The following is a 14,728-nucleotide window of genomic DNA, read 5'->3' on the forward strand; positions in this document are numbered from 1 at the left end:
CAGGTGGAACCGTCACAGCCACGACAGCTGTATCAAGTAAATGAGAGATTACAAGAGCTACCACTCCGTATATATAATGGTTGAAGAGGGGAAGGCAGCAAAAAAACTACAACAGTCCCAGACCACAGCAAGACAACAACACACAGTCCCCCCCCAATAAAATTGCTCTTTCAAATTGAACTATCGATACACAGGTAAGGTATTCAACTCACCCCAACCACCAGCAACAAACAATAACAAGAACACGGCAGGAGTACCAAGTACGGGAAAGGTAAGCAAAAATCACTAGAAAAATATACAGAAGCAAACTATTTTATTTTACTCGGTAAAGCCCGATAATAGTTTTTTTACCCTTCTATCTGGCAACAAAAATGACACAATTTTTTACAAGGAGTCATGTTTGCATAGACCACAATACCTGCAGTCGTAATGCAAACAAAAAACACAACTCTGATAATGTATGCACTGTCCTTGAAGTTGATTGGTCCACACCCGAGACAGCTTTCCTTAGAGCCTAGTCTCACATTATCAGAGTTGTGTTTTTTGTTTGCATTACGACTGCAGGTATTGTGGTCTATGCAAACATGACTCCTTGTAAAAAAAAGGTGTCAGTTTTGTTGCCAGATAAAAGGGTAAAAAAACTATTATCATATTTTTTCTTCTGGCAAATGAGGTTCCAATAGGTAAAGCCCACCGACCTATTCGCTTATTTTTCAAAACTGACCTGACCAGGCCCCCCCCTCTCGTCCCCAGAGCCTCCCACATTCACCCCACACCATCTCCTAAGCAGCACGGTGGCTGGGGCAACGATTGACAAATAGGCGAGTTGAAATGCCCACATGTGCAGCCCTGTTGTCAATTCACTGTCGAATGACAAGCCTCGCCACACCGTGCGCCGTTTCGTGACGGTTATTCTGTCTTTAATCTGGCAACAAAACGGACACCTTTTTTACGAGGAGTCATGTTTGCATAGACCACAATACCTGCAGTCATAATGCAAACAAAAAACATAACTGATAATGTATGCACTGTGAACAGTGCATACATTATCAGAGTTATGTGATGTTTTTTGTTTATGTTTTTTTTGCATTATGACTGCAGGTATTGTGGTCTATGGAAACATGACTCCTCGTAAAAAAAGGTGTCAGTTTTGTTGCCAGATAAAAAGTTAAAAAACAATTATCATATTTTTTACTGGCAAATGAGGTACCAATGGTGGTTATTCCGTCATTCGCTACCAAACTTGCCAGCGCGGGTTGGTTGGAAGAAGGGCAGCATAGAGACTGGAGCATAGTGCAGTATAATAATGGATTCTAATGGATTAACCCTCTGCTGAAAAGGTAGCCCCCCATCAGCCTATAACACACTTGCAAAATGCATCGATCCACACGGGCCAAGTGGCTTGCTGTTAGAAAAAACAAGCGCACAAATCTCAGCGATGAACGAGATACCAAATAAACAACGACGCTCGTCACCTGTGCCGTGCTTTGGCTTCGCAATATCTCAGGTTACGGTCTGCCTCCGAGACCTGGCCATTCTTCCAGCACTGGCTGCACACAAACTTCAGCTTGAGTTGCAGCTTTGTGGATGCAGGGGGCTTAGACATGCCCTGGAAAGATGGAACAGAACAGCACACAGGCCAAGGTGGTCAAGCGGAGCTTCAGCATGGCTTCACAAGAAGAGCATAGCCAAAAAAACACAATCTTTAAACTATAAACTTTTTTTTTTATTTTACCAGGTAAGCCACCCGGAGCTTATGTAGCTCTTTTCAGAAGTGACCTGGCCACAATTGATCGCACAACCAAGCGGCGGCTTATCGTCACGTGGAAATTTATAGCGGCCAAATACTCCAAACGCGTGTTGATGAACGGGGAGGGAAAAACCGGAGGACCCGTAGAAAAATACACGTGACCATGGGGAGAGGGACACGCAAACTCCAAATATACAGGCGTCAGGGTTGGGATGGAACTCACGACCTCCTGCATACGAGGCGAGGTAGTTAACATCTCCTAGCCACCGTGGCACCCCCTGCTTGTCCGCATGCTGCTTACCTGGTTGCCTGCATTGGGTCCTGGCGAGTCGAGCGACTGCAGGTATCGTTTTGACTCCTGAGTGATGTCCTCTTGACTCAAACCTGTGGGCAAACCAAACCACGGCTTCACGACGACGATGCAGAACAATGACGGCTTCTGGGCAGGAACATAATGTCCAATTAACTACAAGTTTCAAGTTACATACTTTTTACTGGTAGGAACCTCCTGGTTACACCAGCCCACAGGGGATTATTGTGTCTGTCCGTCCGTCGTGCATCCAAAAATGGGAGGGGTGGGCTGGGTGGAGAGGGGAGGGTGGGGAGGGGCTGGGTGGGGAGGGTGGGGCTGGGTGGGGGGTGGGAGGGGTGGGGCTGGGTGGAGAGGGGCTGGTCACCCCGTGGTGCCCTTATAAAACTCAACGTTTAACCTACTCACGCCGGCTTGTGCCCGCCCTCAGGTCGGGCATATTTGCGGAATACACCACGCCGCCATTGACCCTGGCCATTGACCGAGCAACCCAACGTTCCTACCAGCTCCCTCCGCAGGAATGTGTTTTTTACCACGTGACAACTCAAGAAACCAGGATTAGTATTCAGTTTAACACGTAGGCTTTCGCGACCAATATCATCCGTTATATAGGTTTTCATTTGGCGACAGACTGATTAAGCTAGTTGGAATTTCTGGCGAAACGTCGTACTCACATTCTAAATGTTGTGAAAAAGATTAATGTTGCGTCTTTGCTCTCCAATACACTGGTGTGCTGAACTAGTAACGAAATGGCCACTTTCTGTTTACGTGACAAACCTTACTAATTGGCTGTGTCGGGTGGTGGCGGGTTTAACGACACATTCATATTTACACGATCTAACCCAAAAAACCTCCATTAAGGAGGATGATTTTTTGCAAAGAGCGATTCGGACCATCAGTCTGCCAAGGGGGGAGTAGAGGGGGTTAAGGGTTTGTTGTTGCAACTTTCTTCAGCCCCGTGCCCTGACTGGTCACCCATGAGAAAGAGCTTCACAGCTCATCGGATTCCTCCTTCAATTTAAATGAAGATTCCGATTCTGGTTGACGACTGCTTAAGCGTGAGACCAAGTCAGTAATTCGCGGGCAGTTAAAAAATTTGGACAATCCACGACAGCCCATCGAACCGCACCGGGCACGAACCCGTCGCGCGCCCTACAAACTACAGAAACTTCGATAATTGGTTTTTTACCCTTTTATCTGGCAACAAAACTGACACCTTTTTTACGAGGAGTCATGTTTGCATAGACCGCAATACCTGCAGTCATAATGCAAACAAAAAACATAACTCTGATAATGTATGCACTGTCCTTGAAGTTGAAGGTGTCAGTTTTGTTGCCAGATGCATTTCCCATAAATATGCTAAATTCCTCTTGATATGCAAATTATTTTGTCAAGGCGCTCTTCCCCCCTCCATCCCAGCTTAAATAGACGCTCCAAGCGTGGTGGCGTTTCATTCAGACTTTCTTCTCGACAGACCTGTTCTCCACCTGAGGACGGCTGCTTGCGTTGTGGCCGAAACGTCGTGAGAATTATTTTATTATGTTATATTTTTATTTTTTTATTATTTCCCTTCTACGTGACTTTACCTAAAGAACCAAGAAGAAGGTAAAAAACCAATCATCATATTTTTCTACTGGCAAATGAGGTTCCAATGGTACAGAAACTTCGTCGTCAGTCCGGCGGTGCGCCACGGACGTCCCTCCCTCTCGCGGGCCACACCCACCGTTCTTGCTCTGCAGCACCCAAATCTTGAGCTCGATGATGTCGTGCGCGAAGTAGCAGCTGTCCTGCCGGTTGCAGCCAAAGCGCGTCTCGTGCCGGCACAGGTCAAACTGGCACATCTCGTGCAGCGGCCGGATCTTGAGGTGGCGAACCGACGTGCCACGCAGAATGTGCACCAGGCACCTGCGCACGCGAAATGGGGCGGGTGGGTTGGAGCACAGGGCAGTGTGACCACAACGGAGGCGAGTTCAACACCCGGTAGACTTTCGCGGCAAAAATTATCCATAGTAAAGCTTTTTTTTTGGTTAGATCGCATAAACATAAAGTGTCTTTAAACCCGCCACCATCCGACACAGCCAATTACATCTCCAATGTTGTGGGTTTACTCTCCAACACACCGGTGTGCTGAACTAGTAACGAAGTGGCATGTTTTAGTTACGTGGCAAACCTTACTAATTTGGTTGTGTCGGGTGGCAGCGGGTTTAACGACAAATTTATATTTACGGGATCTAACCCATAAACCTCTATTATGGGGGTGGCTTCAGTGACCAGAGTGCATAGTGCGTTTCACCTTCTGGCCCGATTATTTTTATTATTATTAAAGACCGCGATTGCCGGCGTTCACGCTTACAATTATTTCCAGATTACAAAATATCGCCCGGCAAATTACTTGCACGGAAAAAACACAAACACGGCGGCTTAAAGGGGGTTAAACAAATAACACGTGCGTTATGATCTCTACACCTGCATCTTATACATAACAGCTCCCGCAAAATCAGAGGACTTCCTGTGGGCCAACCCCACTCCGAATGCGCCACGGTGTCGAAGATGTTAACCGCCGCGCCTGGTATGCAGGAGGTCATAGATTAGATCTCGACACCCGCTGTATATTTGAAGTTTGCGTGTTCTCCCCGTGGCCGCCTGGACTTTTCTCCGGGTCCTCTGGTTTTTCCTTCCATGTTTAGAATCAACGTCACGCGTTGAGTATTTGGTTGCTATACATCTCCACGCGATGATGAGCCACTTCGTCGAGCTAGCATTTGCGATGGCTAGGCCGCTTCTGATAAAAAAAGCTAAGTAGCTCAGTGGAGCCTTCCCTGGTAAAATAACAAATTGTTTAATGAATGCCTCGCCTCTCCCCCCACCCGCCTTCCCGTGAAAACCGATGCCGCTGGTCCGTGTAGCTGCGTCAGGGATCTTCATCCCGATCATCACCTTCCCTCACCGTTTTGCCCTCCCCCCTCCCCTGTTGCTTTCCCATCCTTTCGTTGCTCATTTGCCATTCTTTCCTTTCCTATAAATCTTTTCTCTTTTTCCACACATCGTATATCGTTCAACAACAAAGATAGATAACTAATGCAAGGGCATCAAAAGTCTGCAATCAACCACACAAAGTACTTGTGGCAAAATATCCAAACAAATACGCTCTGATAATACGCATTGTTAATTTGACTGGCCTACACCAGAGCCAGCCTTCTTTATGACCTCGTCTCACTAGCGTTAGAATCAGAATACTTATTTATACTGGAGGAATCCGATGAGCTATGAAGCTCTTTTTCACAGATGTCCAGTAGACAACACCAAAAGTCAAACAGTACAGTATTGCCAGAGAGGGTGAAGCCTATTATTATTTTTGATTTTCTACTGGCAAAAAGGTCCCGTAGATGTCACATCTTTCGCTCTACTCCCGACATGCTAACCCTACTCCCTCCCTTTGATGCTGCTAATCCTGCATACTGCATAATGCACGGGCATAATATGACTTTGAAACCCCCCCCCCACCTCCTACGCATTCCACAAGTAGTGACTAATCCCATATCTGCATTTCCCATAAATATGCTAAATTCCTATTGATATGCAAATTCCTTTGTCAAGGCGCCCCTTCCCCCCTCCAACCCAGCTTAAATATACGCTGCCAAGCCTGGTGGTGCCCATTCAGACGCTGTCTTTCCGACAGACCTGTTCTTCACCTGAGGACGGCTGCTTGCATTGTGGCCGAAACGTCGTGAGAATTATTTCATTATGTTAAAATTTTATTATTTTATTATTTCCCTTCTACGTGACTTTACCGAAAGAACCAAGAAGACTACTCCCGACAGTTCGCCACGGGAACGAAAGTTGCCAGGCGATGACCGCGGCAAAGACTGTACAGGGCAGCAGGCTGTGTACGAGGGCGCGAGGAAAGCGACGTACTTTTTTTCATCGAAGATATGCGGCGGGTTGTGGGTGCAGTACTTGAGCGCTTCCTTGTTTCGCTTGCTTATCACCCGGGGCCTCTTGTCAAAGCATTCCTGGGAGAGGGGGTGTGCGGGTAGTGCAGGGCAGGCAGTGCGAGAGGTTAGAGGTCTTCGTGGATGGCCACGAATAAACTGGGTCGACATCGTCGCGCGTTCCGCCGCTCGACCAAACCCTGGAGCGAGGCGATACGGTGGTGGCGGTGGTGGCGGCGGCGGCACTGTTGAAAACAAACTTAATTTTCCCGGCGTCATTCACCATCGGCCAAGACAGAAGTGAAAACATTTGCACACGCAGGTAAAACTCGGTAGGAAACCCATTTCGGTGACTATGTACGTGTCGATGTATAACTTCTTCCGCACCGTACGTAGCCAACCATGCTAAGCGGAGGTGCAGGGGTAGGACAACAAACTAAACACAAAAAGCTGTTTTGAGGAATTGAGTTGTCGATTTAGATTGAAAAGTTGCATAGCTCCAGTGGCTTCCAAATATCGGAAGGAAGAGCGTTCCAGACGGTAGCAGAAATGCATCCGAAAGCATGCGATGCTGTGACCGCCTTTGTTCGATAGCACTGGTCAACAAAAAAAATATTTTTTTTTGGCCTGGACTTTTGCAGCTGTTTTAGACTAATTTCAGGGTGCCGATTCCAAATCTGATCTCAGATTTGCTCTATCACATCTCATTTTTATGCTACCGGCATACCCCATTTTCATTGATTTTACCCGAAATTAACTCCGTCACATTTGATTGTAAGTTGTTGCAAGTCAGTGACTGCTTTAGTGTTAAAATATGGTGCTGCATTTTTAGGATAGTGTGTTTATAATATCATTTTATGTAGATATCCACATTTATTTCATATTTTTCTTCTGCAGTTTTTATTGAAAATGCAATATTTGATATCTCAAAAACCTGATGTGATAGACAAAAACTGATGCTAGATTTGGAATCAACACCCCAAAATTACCTTAAAACCGTTGGAATACCTTATGCCAGAAAAAGTGTGTTGACCAGTGTAGTTAACCAAAAATAATCCGCAACAGGAGGGGGGGTGTTGTCATGGACTCACCCCACCCGTGATTCGATGAATTGTTGCGCCTGAAGGTCGTGGTTTAAATCAACAAATAAATTATCTTTCAATTGTGTTAACCATCTCGTTCGCATCATTTCCTTTTTCATGTCCAGATTTAGTTTTTAAAAATCGCGTCATTCATGCCGATTGCATCTCACAATCGCCGGGGGACCACTCACGGCAGCAGCGAGGCAGTGAAACGGCGCCAACAAGTACCCAAAAAGCTTTGCAAGGCCTCTACAGATTACAATGTCGTCAGTCAATGAATGAGCGTGTACATGTGGGAGGTAACCACAGCACCTGGTGATAACAAGGGGGCAATGCTGTACAAGTAACATGAGAATATTTATTTTCATGTTACCAAGTAAGGCCCACTGACCAAGCCAAAAATGATAGCTCAAGCCTTTGTGGTTGTCACGCGATGGACATTACTCTACGCATACTCTTAGGTTATTCGAGAAAAAATACGGAGGTAAAAAATAAATAATAAAAAATAATAATAGAAATAATAATAGAAATAGCTGTGACGGTCCCACCTGATGACGGAGACTTGTCTTGCCTCCGAAACGTCGTGATTTTTTATTTTATTTCTATTATTATTTATATGCTTTTTTACCTGCGTGACTTTACCAAAAAACCTAAGAGTATGAATCCTTGCAGTCACGAAAGCTTCAAATCTAGAATTACTCTCCGCATAGCAGGACGGCTGAAAATGCGCTGCTCCCTACTGCGTGAACCGCAAGAGGGGTTCACACACTTGAAGGAGATCTCCGCGGTAGCTCCGCACTCGCCAGTTCCGAGGGCCGTTCTCTCCAACACGACAACAACAAGACTCTCGGCGCGAGAGTTCCCAGCGGATCGTCTTTGGCGCGACACGACACTCAAGAGCCCAAAAAAAGCCCCCAAAACGCACCCCCTACACGCACTCACCTCACAGTAGAACATGAACATGCCACCGTGAGCACGCAGGAGTCCGGCCACCGAGAAGTCGCCGCCCTCACTGCCCTGAAGCGAGTTCTCTCCGCCGAAACCGCCGGTGCCACCGCCGGTGCCGCAGCCGGTGCCGCCGCCGCCGCCCCCGCCAAACGGGTCAAAGAGCAGGTTGCGGTTGAGCGTGCCCTTGCGCTCCTGCGTCCACACGTCAATCTCCTCCTGGCTGTACGCGAAGGTGCAGTGTCCCGCGAATCGGCACTCCTCCCCTTGCACGATGTCTGCGTGCGTGCGGCGGTGGGGGAGATGGAGAGGAGGGGTGTGAACGTACGGCGAGGAGAAGATGACGGTGGCGAGATGTTAGCTCCGTCGCCCGGTATTTAGGAGGTGGTGAGAGTTCGATCCTGACGCTAGTGACGCCGAATGTATATTTGGAGTTTGCGTGTCTCTCTATCTCTCTCTGTGGTCACGTGGACTTTTCTCCGGGTCCTACGGGTTTTCCCTCCACATTTAGAATGAACGTCGCGGGTTGAGAGTATTTGGCTGCTATGAATTTCCACACGCCAAGCCATTTCGTTGAGCTATCATTTGTGATAGCCATGTCACTTTTGGAAAAAAAGACCTAAATAGCTCAGTGGTAAAATAAAATTAGTTAATAGTTTTAGAGTTTTCAGTGCCCCGCCATGGAGTGCTGAACAAGCTGCGCGTTTAACCAAAGAGGTGAAGATGATGTTTCGGAGTAGCAGCTAATGTGCATCTTATGTTTTGACCACACATCAATAACAAAGTACAAAAGCTGCGTGTTGTTCAGACTTTCAACGAATTGAAGCTTCGTCAACTTAAATCACCAACGGTCCAAACTCAATTTGCCAAAATCACACGCGCCGAGCGTTTAACCAGGACGTTTCCCGCTTCCACATTTTTCTCGGTTGAAGTCGTTACTTCACAGGCGAGCTTGTTGAACGAGAACACTCGTTGCTGCACTGCCCGGCGCCGACCCCACACAGCACTGCCTCGCCGCCTATGACAACCTTAGTTGTGGTTCACCCATCCCAGGACTATGCAGGCTCATTCCAACTTATCTTCTGCGACCCGATGAGATCAAGCGTGTACTCCAGGGTGATTGGGACGGAGGTTAAGGGCGTTCAAGCCAGTCCCATTATTCGATGGGGTCAATTGGCTCAGATTTTCTCTCCCCATGTGCTTCTATTCTGAGCCTCTTCTCGAGTTACATCAATTATCCTTACACAAAGGACTCACATTCAAAGACACCCCCCTCCCCCGTATAGCCCTAATAGACTTTTAGGGCAAGTGCTATTAGAGAGTAGCACCTAAAAAGGGCAGTATGGCACACGAGGGGGTAGGGTGTGGCCAGCACCACGCTCGGCCACCTTCATCTCCATAGTGGCGATGTTTACGCACTGTACCAAGTACTCATTTTCAGGCTGAGTCGACCTAGGGGAGGCTCAAGACCAGTTCAGATAATTGTCACTGGTGTTGACCACGAGCGGGAATTGAACTCGGATCACCGGGTTTGTAGCGCAAAGCGCAAACCACTACACTGCCACTACGCACGTACAGACCCCATGGACCCACATACACTTACAAGATCAATTCTACTTCAAAAGATAACCACGGACTTCCTTAAGGATCCATAGTCTCACATACACTTCTATGATTCATGCACAGAGACCTGTAGACTTAAAACATTTTTCTAAGCCAGAAATCCCATAATTGGATGGGGTAGGGCTGCTCGGATTTTTGCTCTCAATTTACTTCCTCTCTGTCTCTTCACTACTCACATCCACTGTCGTCATATTACATTCCACCACATCCTTCCCTCTGACCCTGCGTCTCCCCCTATACCCCTTCTGCCCTGCATGAGCATAACAATTAAAACAAGAGCAAGTGAAGGCCCTTTTTGGCATCGCATACCACTGATGGCTTCAGGTCCTTGTAAATTGACGTGCGGGCCAATGCGTGTGTAAAATACTGGGGAGCGGCAGTGCAGCGGTTAGCGTGCGCAGCCCTACGAACCCGGCGACCCGAGTTCGATTCCCGCTCACGGCCACCAAACACCACTGACGATTATCTGAACTGGTCCTGAGCCTCCCTTAGGTCGACTCAGAACTCATCCGCTGCTGGCCTCTTCAACAAGGCCAGGGGCTCATACTGACTTTAATGCTCAAACTGATTTTAACACAATATCTGCACAATGACACCCTGCCATATTTGCACTATGTTACCCTATTTGCATTTTTGTAATTTTATATTATATATTATAGCTATTGTATATTATAGATTTTATTTTATTAAATTTTTACATACTTTAGCTCCTTAGTATTAGTTAGACTTGTACCTTTAGCATAGTTAGACTTGTAAACCCCGTTTAATTAAGATTACTATATGTTGAATGTATGCACCTTCCGGCCAAAGTAAATTCCTTGTCTGTGCGAACTTTCATGGTAAATAAAACCCTTTCTGATTCTGAAAATGAGGACCTGGTACGGTGTGTAAACATCGCCACAGGGGAGACAAAGGCGGCCGGGCGTGGTGCTGACCACCCAGACACTTCGCATGCCGTGCCGGGCCTTCATAAAGTGGTGCTACTCGTTAACAGCATTTGCCCCAACAGTCTGTTAAGGCTACACGAGGGGGGGGCGGGGAGATATTTTTTAATCCTTTATATTAAGTTCACTTGCTTACTTGCTTGCGCGCTTACGACTGTGCAAATCTTTCGGTCGTTTTTTAACCCACTTCCCGTGATCCAATCGAGCTGACATTTTGCACACAGACTCGTTGTGCGTGACAATTTATTTTCGTGAATTTTTTTCCCCAAAATTTTACACTTTTTAGGAATTTTTTTTTAAAATATTTAATTTAAAATCCCAATGTGATAAAAATGAAACTCTTACTCAAGAAAAACAGAAATGAATAATAAAATAAAACCGATGCCATGCATATAAAGGATTTATAGTGAAAAACTTAGTTTTTACGGGTTAATTTTTCCTTTGTGTAAAATGCACCACCTTTGCAAAGCATGTAGACTCCACTGTAGCTTTTCATGGGCCTAGGCCTCACTTTCTGCCACTGTCTGTTGGGCATGGACTTGAGTCGACACAGGAGGAAGTCCTTCTTGCACTTGTGCTCCGTGTTGCATGCCGAGCGATCTGCGTCACGCAAAGACAGGGCAAAACATTGTCGTCTGCAGTGGGTGTGCAAGCGTCAAATCACGAAAACGCTCGTGACGGTGAATTAACGATGCCCCAAATCGGGTGCCCATCGTTAAGCGGAAATTTCCATTGCTCGCTGCATTGTTCTTTCTGCTCTGCAGAAGGAAAACATTGCCATTATATATTCTGAAATTTAATATTGTTGTCAGTTTTAGGGCACTTGTTCGTGACGTATGTATGTTGAGTTTTACAAATTTGAGTTTAGAGTGTGTCCCTGGGATACGGAGCTAATACAGGATTTGAGTGCCCAGGCAAGTCCATTTTATGAACGGAAACTGGTTATTTCCATGAGGACAACATTTATTTCCATGACAACTTGCATTTCAATGTAATTCAATTGTCAATTTTACGTCATGAAAATAGATATACATGGAATAGGGAAAAAAATACACCAATGGAACCATCGAAAATCATGATGCACAATCCGATGCTCAAGCATTGGATTGTGCATAGTACAGCACTAGACCGGGAGACTGCCTGGAACGTGACCTTTCTGTTCGGCACGAGACACCGACGTTACGTTTTTGAGATTTGGGAGTGAGATTTACATTTTTTTGTCCAATTATTCTTATTATTTTTGGGGACTCCACCAAAATTCCATGATCTATGTGGGTCTCCACACACAACAACAACCGCCGTTCACCACGAAGTGGCGGTGACGTCACCACGGCACTTGTGCCACGCTAGGTGCACACTTTCAGGGCACGTGAAGTGTCGAAGGCCCGCTGACAGACCTAGCTGGTGCCATTGGCGGACTGAGATGATTGGCACATGCACCACCTCTGCTCCCCACCGTGCCAGTATGCTGAGTTTTAGCCGCACTGCGCTCAGCTCATTGCTGTGAACATTGCTCCTCTACCCTCTGTTGTTGCAGGAGAGCGACTGCCTCCAACTAACTTCCCAGCAGCGTCCTCCAGAGGCCGCTTTTGACAGTACCGGTAGGTATCAGGTGTCATCGGCAAGTCTAATCAACTCTACATCATTCATCTCTTCTCTCGACCGTGATGCACCCATTTAGCCCCATCTACCAGGCTGCACAGAAGCTGCTTGGGCATGCGGTAGTTGGGCATGCGGGTACAAGAGACAAAGATCTCCCGTATAGCCTTCACAGACTGTAGGGGAAAGTGCTATTAGCGAGCAACTATGAAAGCCGGAATGGCGCACGAGGGGGTGGGTGGCCAGCACCACGCCCGGTCACCTTCATCTCCCCTACAGCAATGTTTACACACCATACCAGGTACTCATTTTAAGGCTGAGTCAACCTCAAAGAGGCCCAGTACCAGTTCAGAAAGTTGTAACTGTCAGTTTCGTAGCGCAGCGCGCTAACCGCTACTCTCCCACTTCCCAGGCGCACACACACAAGCGCGCGCACACGGACACGCAGCACGGGGACTTGTTGGGACCGTTCTCTGTACCTGCTCCCAGGATGCACAGGTGGCAGGCCTGCCTGAACTCGTGCGTGCTCTCCAACGGGTTCCGAACGAGCGACAGAATCGACCCGTCCACCGCCGCCATCGATCCGTGGACGTCTGCCACCGCCGCCGCGTTCCTCTTCATGTGGGCACCGTCGGCCGCCGTCTCGGCCGGCTTCCTCTGCGGGCGGAAGGCGTCCCCGGGGGGGGCAGCCCCATCGGCCCGCTTGATCTTCGGGAAGAGTTCCGACGACGGTTCCGACTTCTTGGGCTGAGCGACGAGCGACGCAGGAGACCCCGCCGCGCTCGTTGGCCTCGCCAAGCCCTGCCGAGTCGCCGCCACCACCGTCACGCGGGGCGATTCAAAACGTTACGGACGCGGCCACGAAGGTGAGGCGGCGCGCACATTGGGTCGCTCGTTTTGGGTTTTAGATTTCGAAACCGTTTGCCGTTGTTCGGCTCAATGATAAAATCTCCCGTGGCCAAAATAGTACCAGGTGTTCGCTAAATGAATGGGCTCCAGGTTTTACGTAAAATTGTCTTGGTAATAACATCAAACAACCTAGCAGCAGGTTTTTTTTACAGAGCTGACTCTGATGATGAGCCCGTCAGTCAAAATTGGGCCAAAGTTTACCAGCTAAACCAATGGCTATCGAAAATATTTTGGTCGGAAAGTGAAAAAAATGTTACCTGGGCACAGTGGTTCACGCCTGCGATCCGACGAATCGGAAGCAAGGATCGTTGGATCAGACACAATTGTGAAATTCCCAAATCTGCTGGGCTGCGGTCAAGAATAGAACCCGGCATGGTGCGCAAAACCGCGGCGCCGCCGCTGCACCCAATCAACAATCTGGAAGGCTTCAAATGCTACTTCTCATCAGCAACGAGCGTGACCTCCCATTGACCCGTCTGGCACAGATTTGCCCCGATAAAACTTGCGTAATAATGTCTTGCACTGGTCTCGGCGGCAGCGTGTTCATTGTCAGCAGCTGTTGGGCCACTGGAGCTATGCACCATTGGAACCTCATTTGCCAGTAAAAAATATGATAATTGGTTTTTTACCCTTCTATCTGGCAACAAAACTGACACCTTTTTTACAAGGAGTCATGTTTGCATAGACCACAATACCTGCAGCCATAATGCAACAAAAAACATAACTCTGATAATATATGCACTGTCCTTGAAGTTGATTGGTCCACACCCGAGACAGCTTTCCTTAGAGCCTATTCTCACATGGGTTGGACCAGATGACGCCAAAAGGCGCACAACTCAAAGACAATGCACCATCAGAATATGAGAGCTCGGGGTAAGCATCTACACCATTGGAACCTCATTTGCCAGTAAAATATATAATTGGTTTATTACCCTTCTATCTGGCAACAAAACTGACACCTTTTTTACAAGGAGTCATGTTTGCATAGACCACAATACCTGCAGCCATAATGCAAACAAAAAACACAACTCTGATAATATATGCACTGTCCTTGGAGCTATGCACTTTAAAATCATCTAGATTGAAAACTAATTTTCTTTAGAACTGCTTATTGTGTTCAGTTTGTTGTCCTTCACCCGCAGCTGGCTACGTACGGCGCGTACGAAGTTCAACATATACGCAAAGACAAAATGTGAGGAGTGCAAACAGGGGAAGAATTGTCCTTACGCCGACGTTAATGGGTGGGTGCTTGGCACCAACGCTCGCTGCGCCAAAGGACGTTGCGGATCCCTGCACGCCAAACTCCTTTGGCAACTCCTTTGCCCGAGTTGCGGTCAGAGGATATGCACCTGCTGAAGAGAGACAAGAAAAATAACCCCCATTGTTGTGACCATCAACGCCAGCAAACAATCCGCAAGAGGTTTATTTGTGGGTTAGATCTCAGAAATAGAAAACGTGTCGTTAAACTCGCCACCACCCGACACAGCCAATTAGTAAGGTGTTTCACGTAAACAGAACGTGCCAATTCATTACTAGTACAGCAACATTAATCTTTTTTGTGAGTTTACTCTCCAACACACAACCGGTTTGGAATGACATCACTTCACTTTTCTACAACATATTCTTGGTTCTTT

At 47.3% G+C, this 14,728-nt stretch overlaps 1 protein-coding gene across 3 annotated transcripts in view; it reads right to left on the reverse strand.

The window, feature by feature from the left end:
* LOC144950450 (zinc finger CCCH domain-containing protein 7A-like) overlaps window positions 1-14,728 on the reverse strand; it is a 39,577-nt gene that overhangs the window by 4,033 nt on the left and 20,816 nt on the right. For 2 of the 3 annotated variants that reach the window (XM_078880566.1, XM_078880564.1), the window contains 8 exons: window positions 14,322-14,446; window positions 12,665-12,986; window positions 11,046-11,186; window positions 8,017-8,297; window positions 5,976-6,073; window positions 3,784-3,965; window positions 2,052-2,134; window positions 1,476-1,609 (listed from right to left, as the gene is read on the reverse strand). In XM_078880566.1, the coding sequence (XP_078736692.1) occupies window positions 1,476-1,609; window positions 2,052-2,134; window positions 3,784-3,965; window positions 5,976-6,073; window positions 8,017-8,297; window positions 11,046-11,186; window positions 12,665-12,986; window positions 14,322-14,446 (1,366 nt within the window). The remainder of the gene's footprint in view (window positions 1-1,475; window positions 1,610-2,051; window positions 2,135-3,783; window positions 3,966-5,975; window positions 6,074-8,016; window positions 8,298-11,045; window positions 11,187-12,664; window positions 12,987-14,321; window positions 14,447-14,728) is intronic. The other variant, XM_078880565.1, reaches the window with a different exon arrangement.

This window comes from Lampetra fluviatilis, chromosome 58 (assembly GCF_964198595.1).
Source record: "Lampetra fluviatilis chromosome 58, kcLamFluv1.1, whole genome shotgun sequence".
Classification (NCBI taxonomy): domain Eukaryota; kingdom Metazoa; phylum Chordata; class Hyperoartia; order Petromyzontiformes; family Petromyzontidae; genus Lampetra; species Lampetra fluviatilis.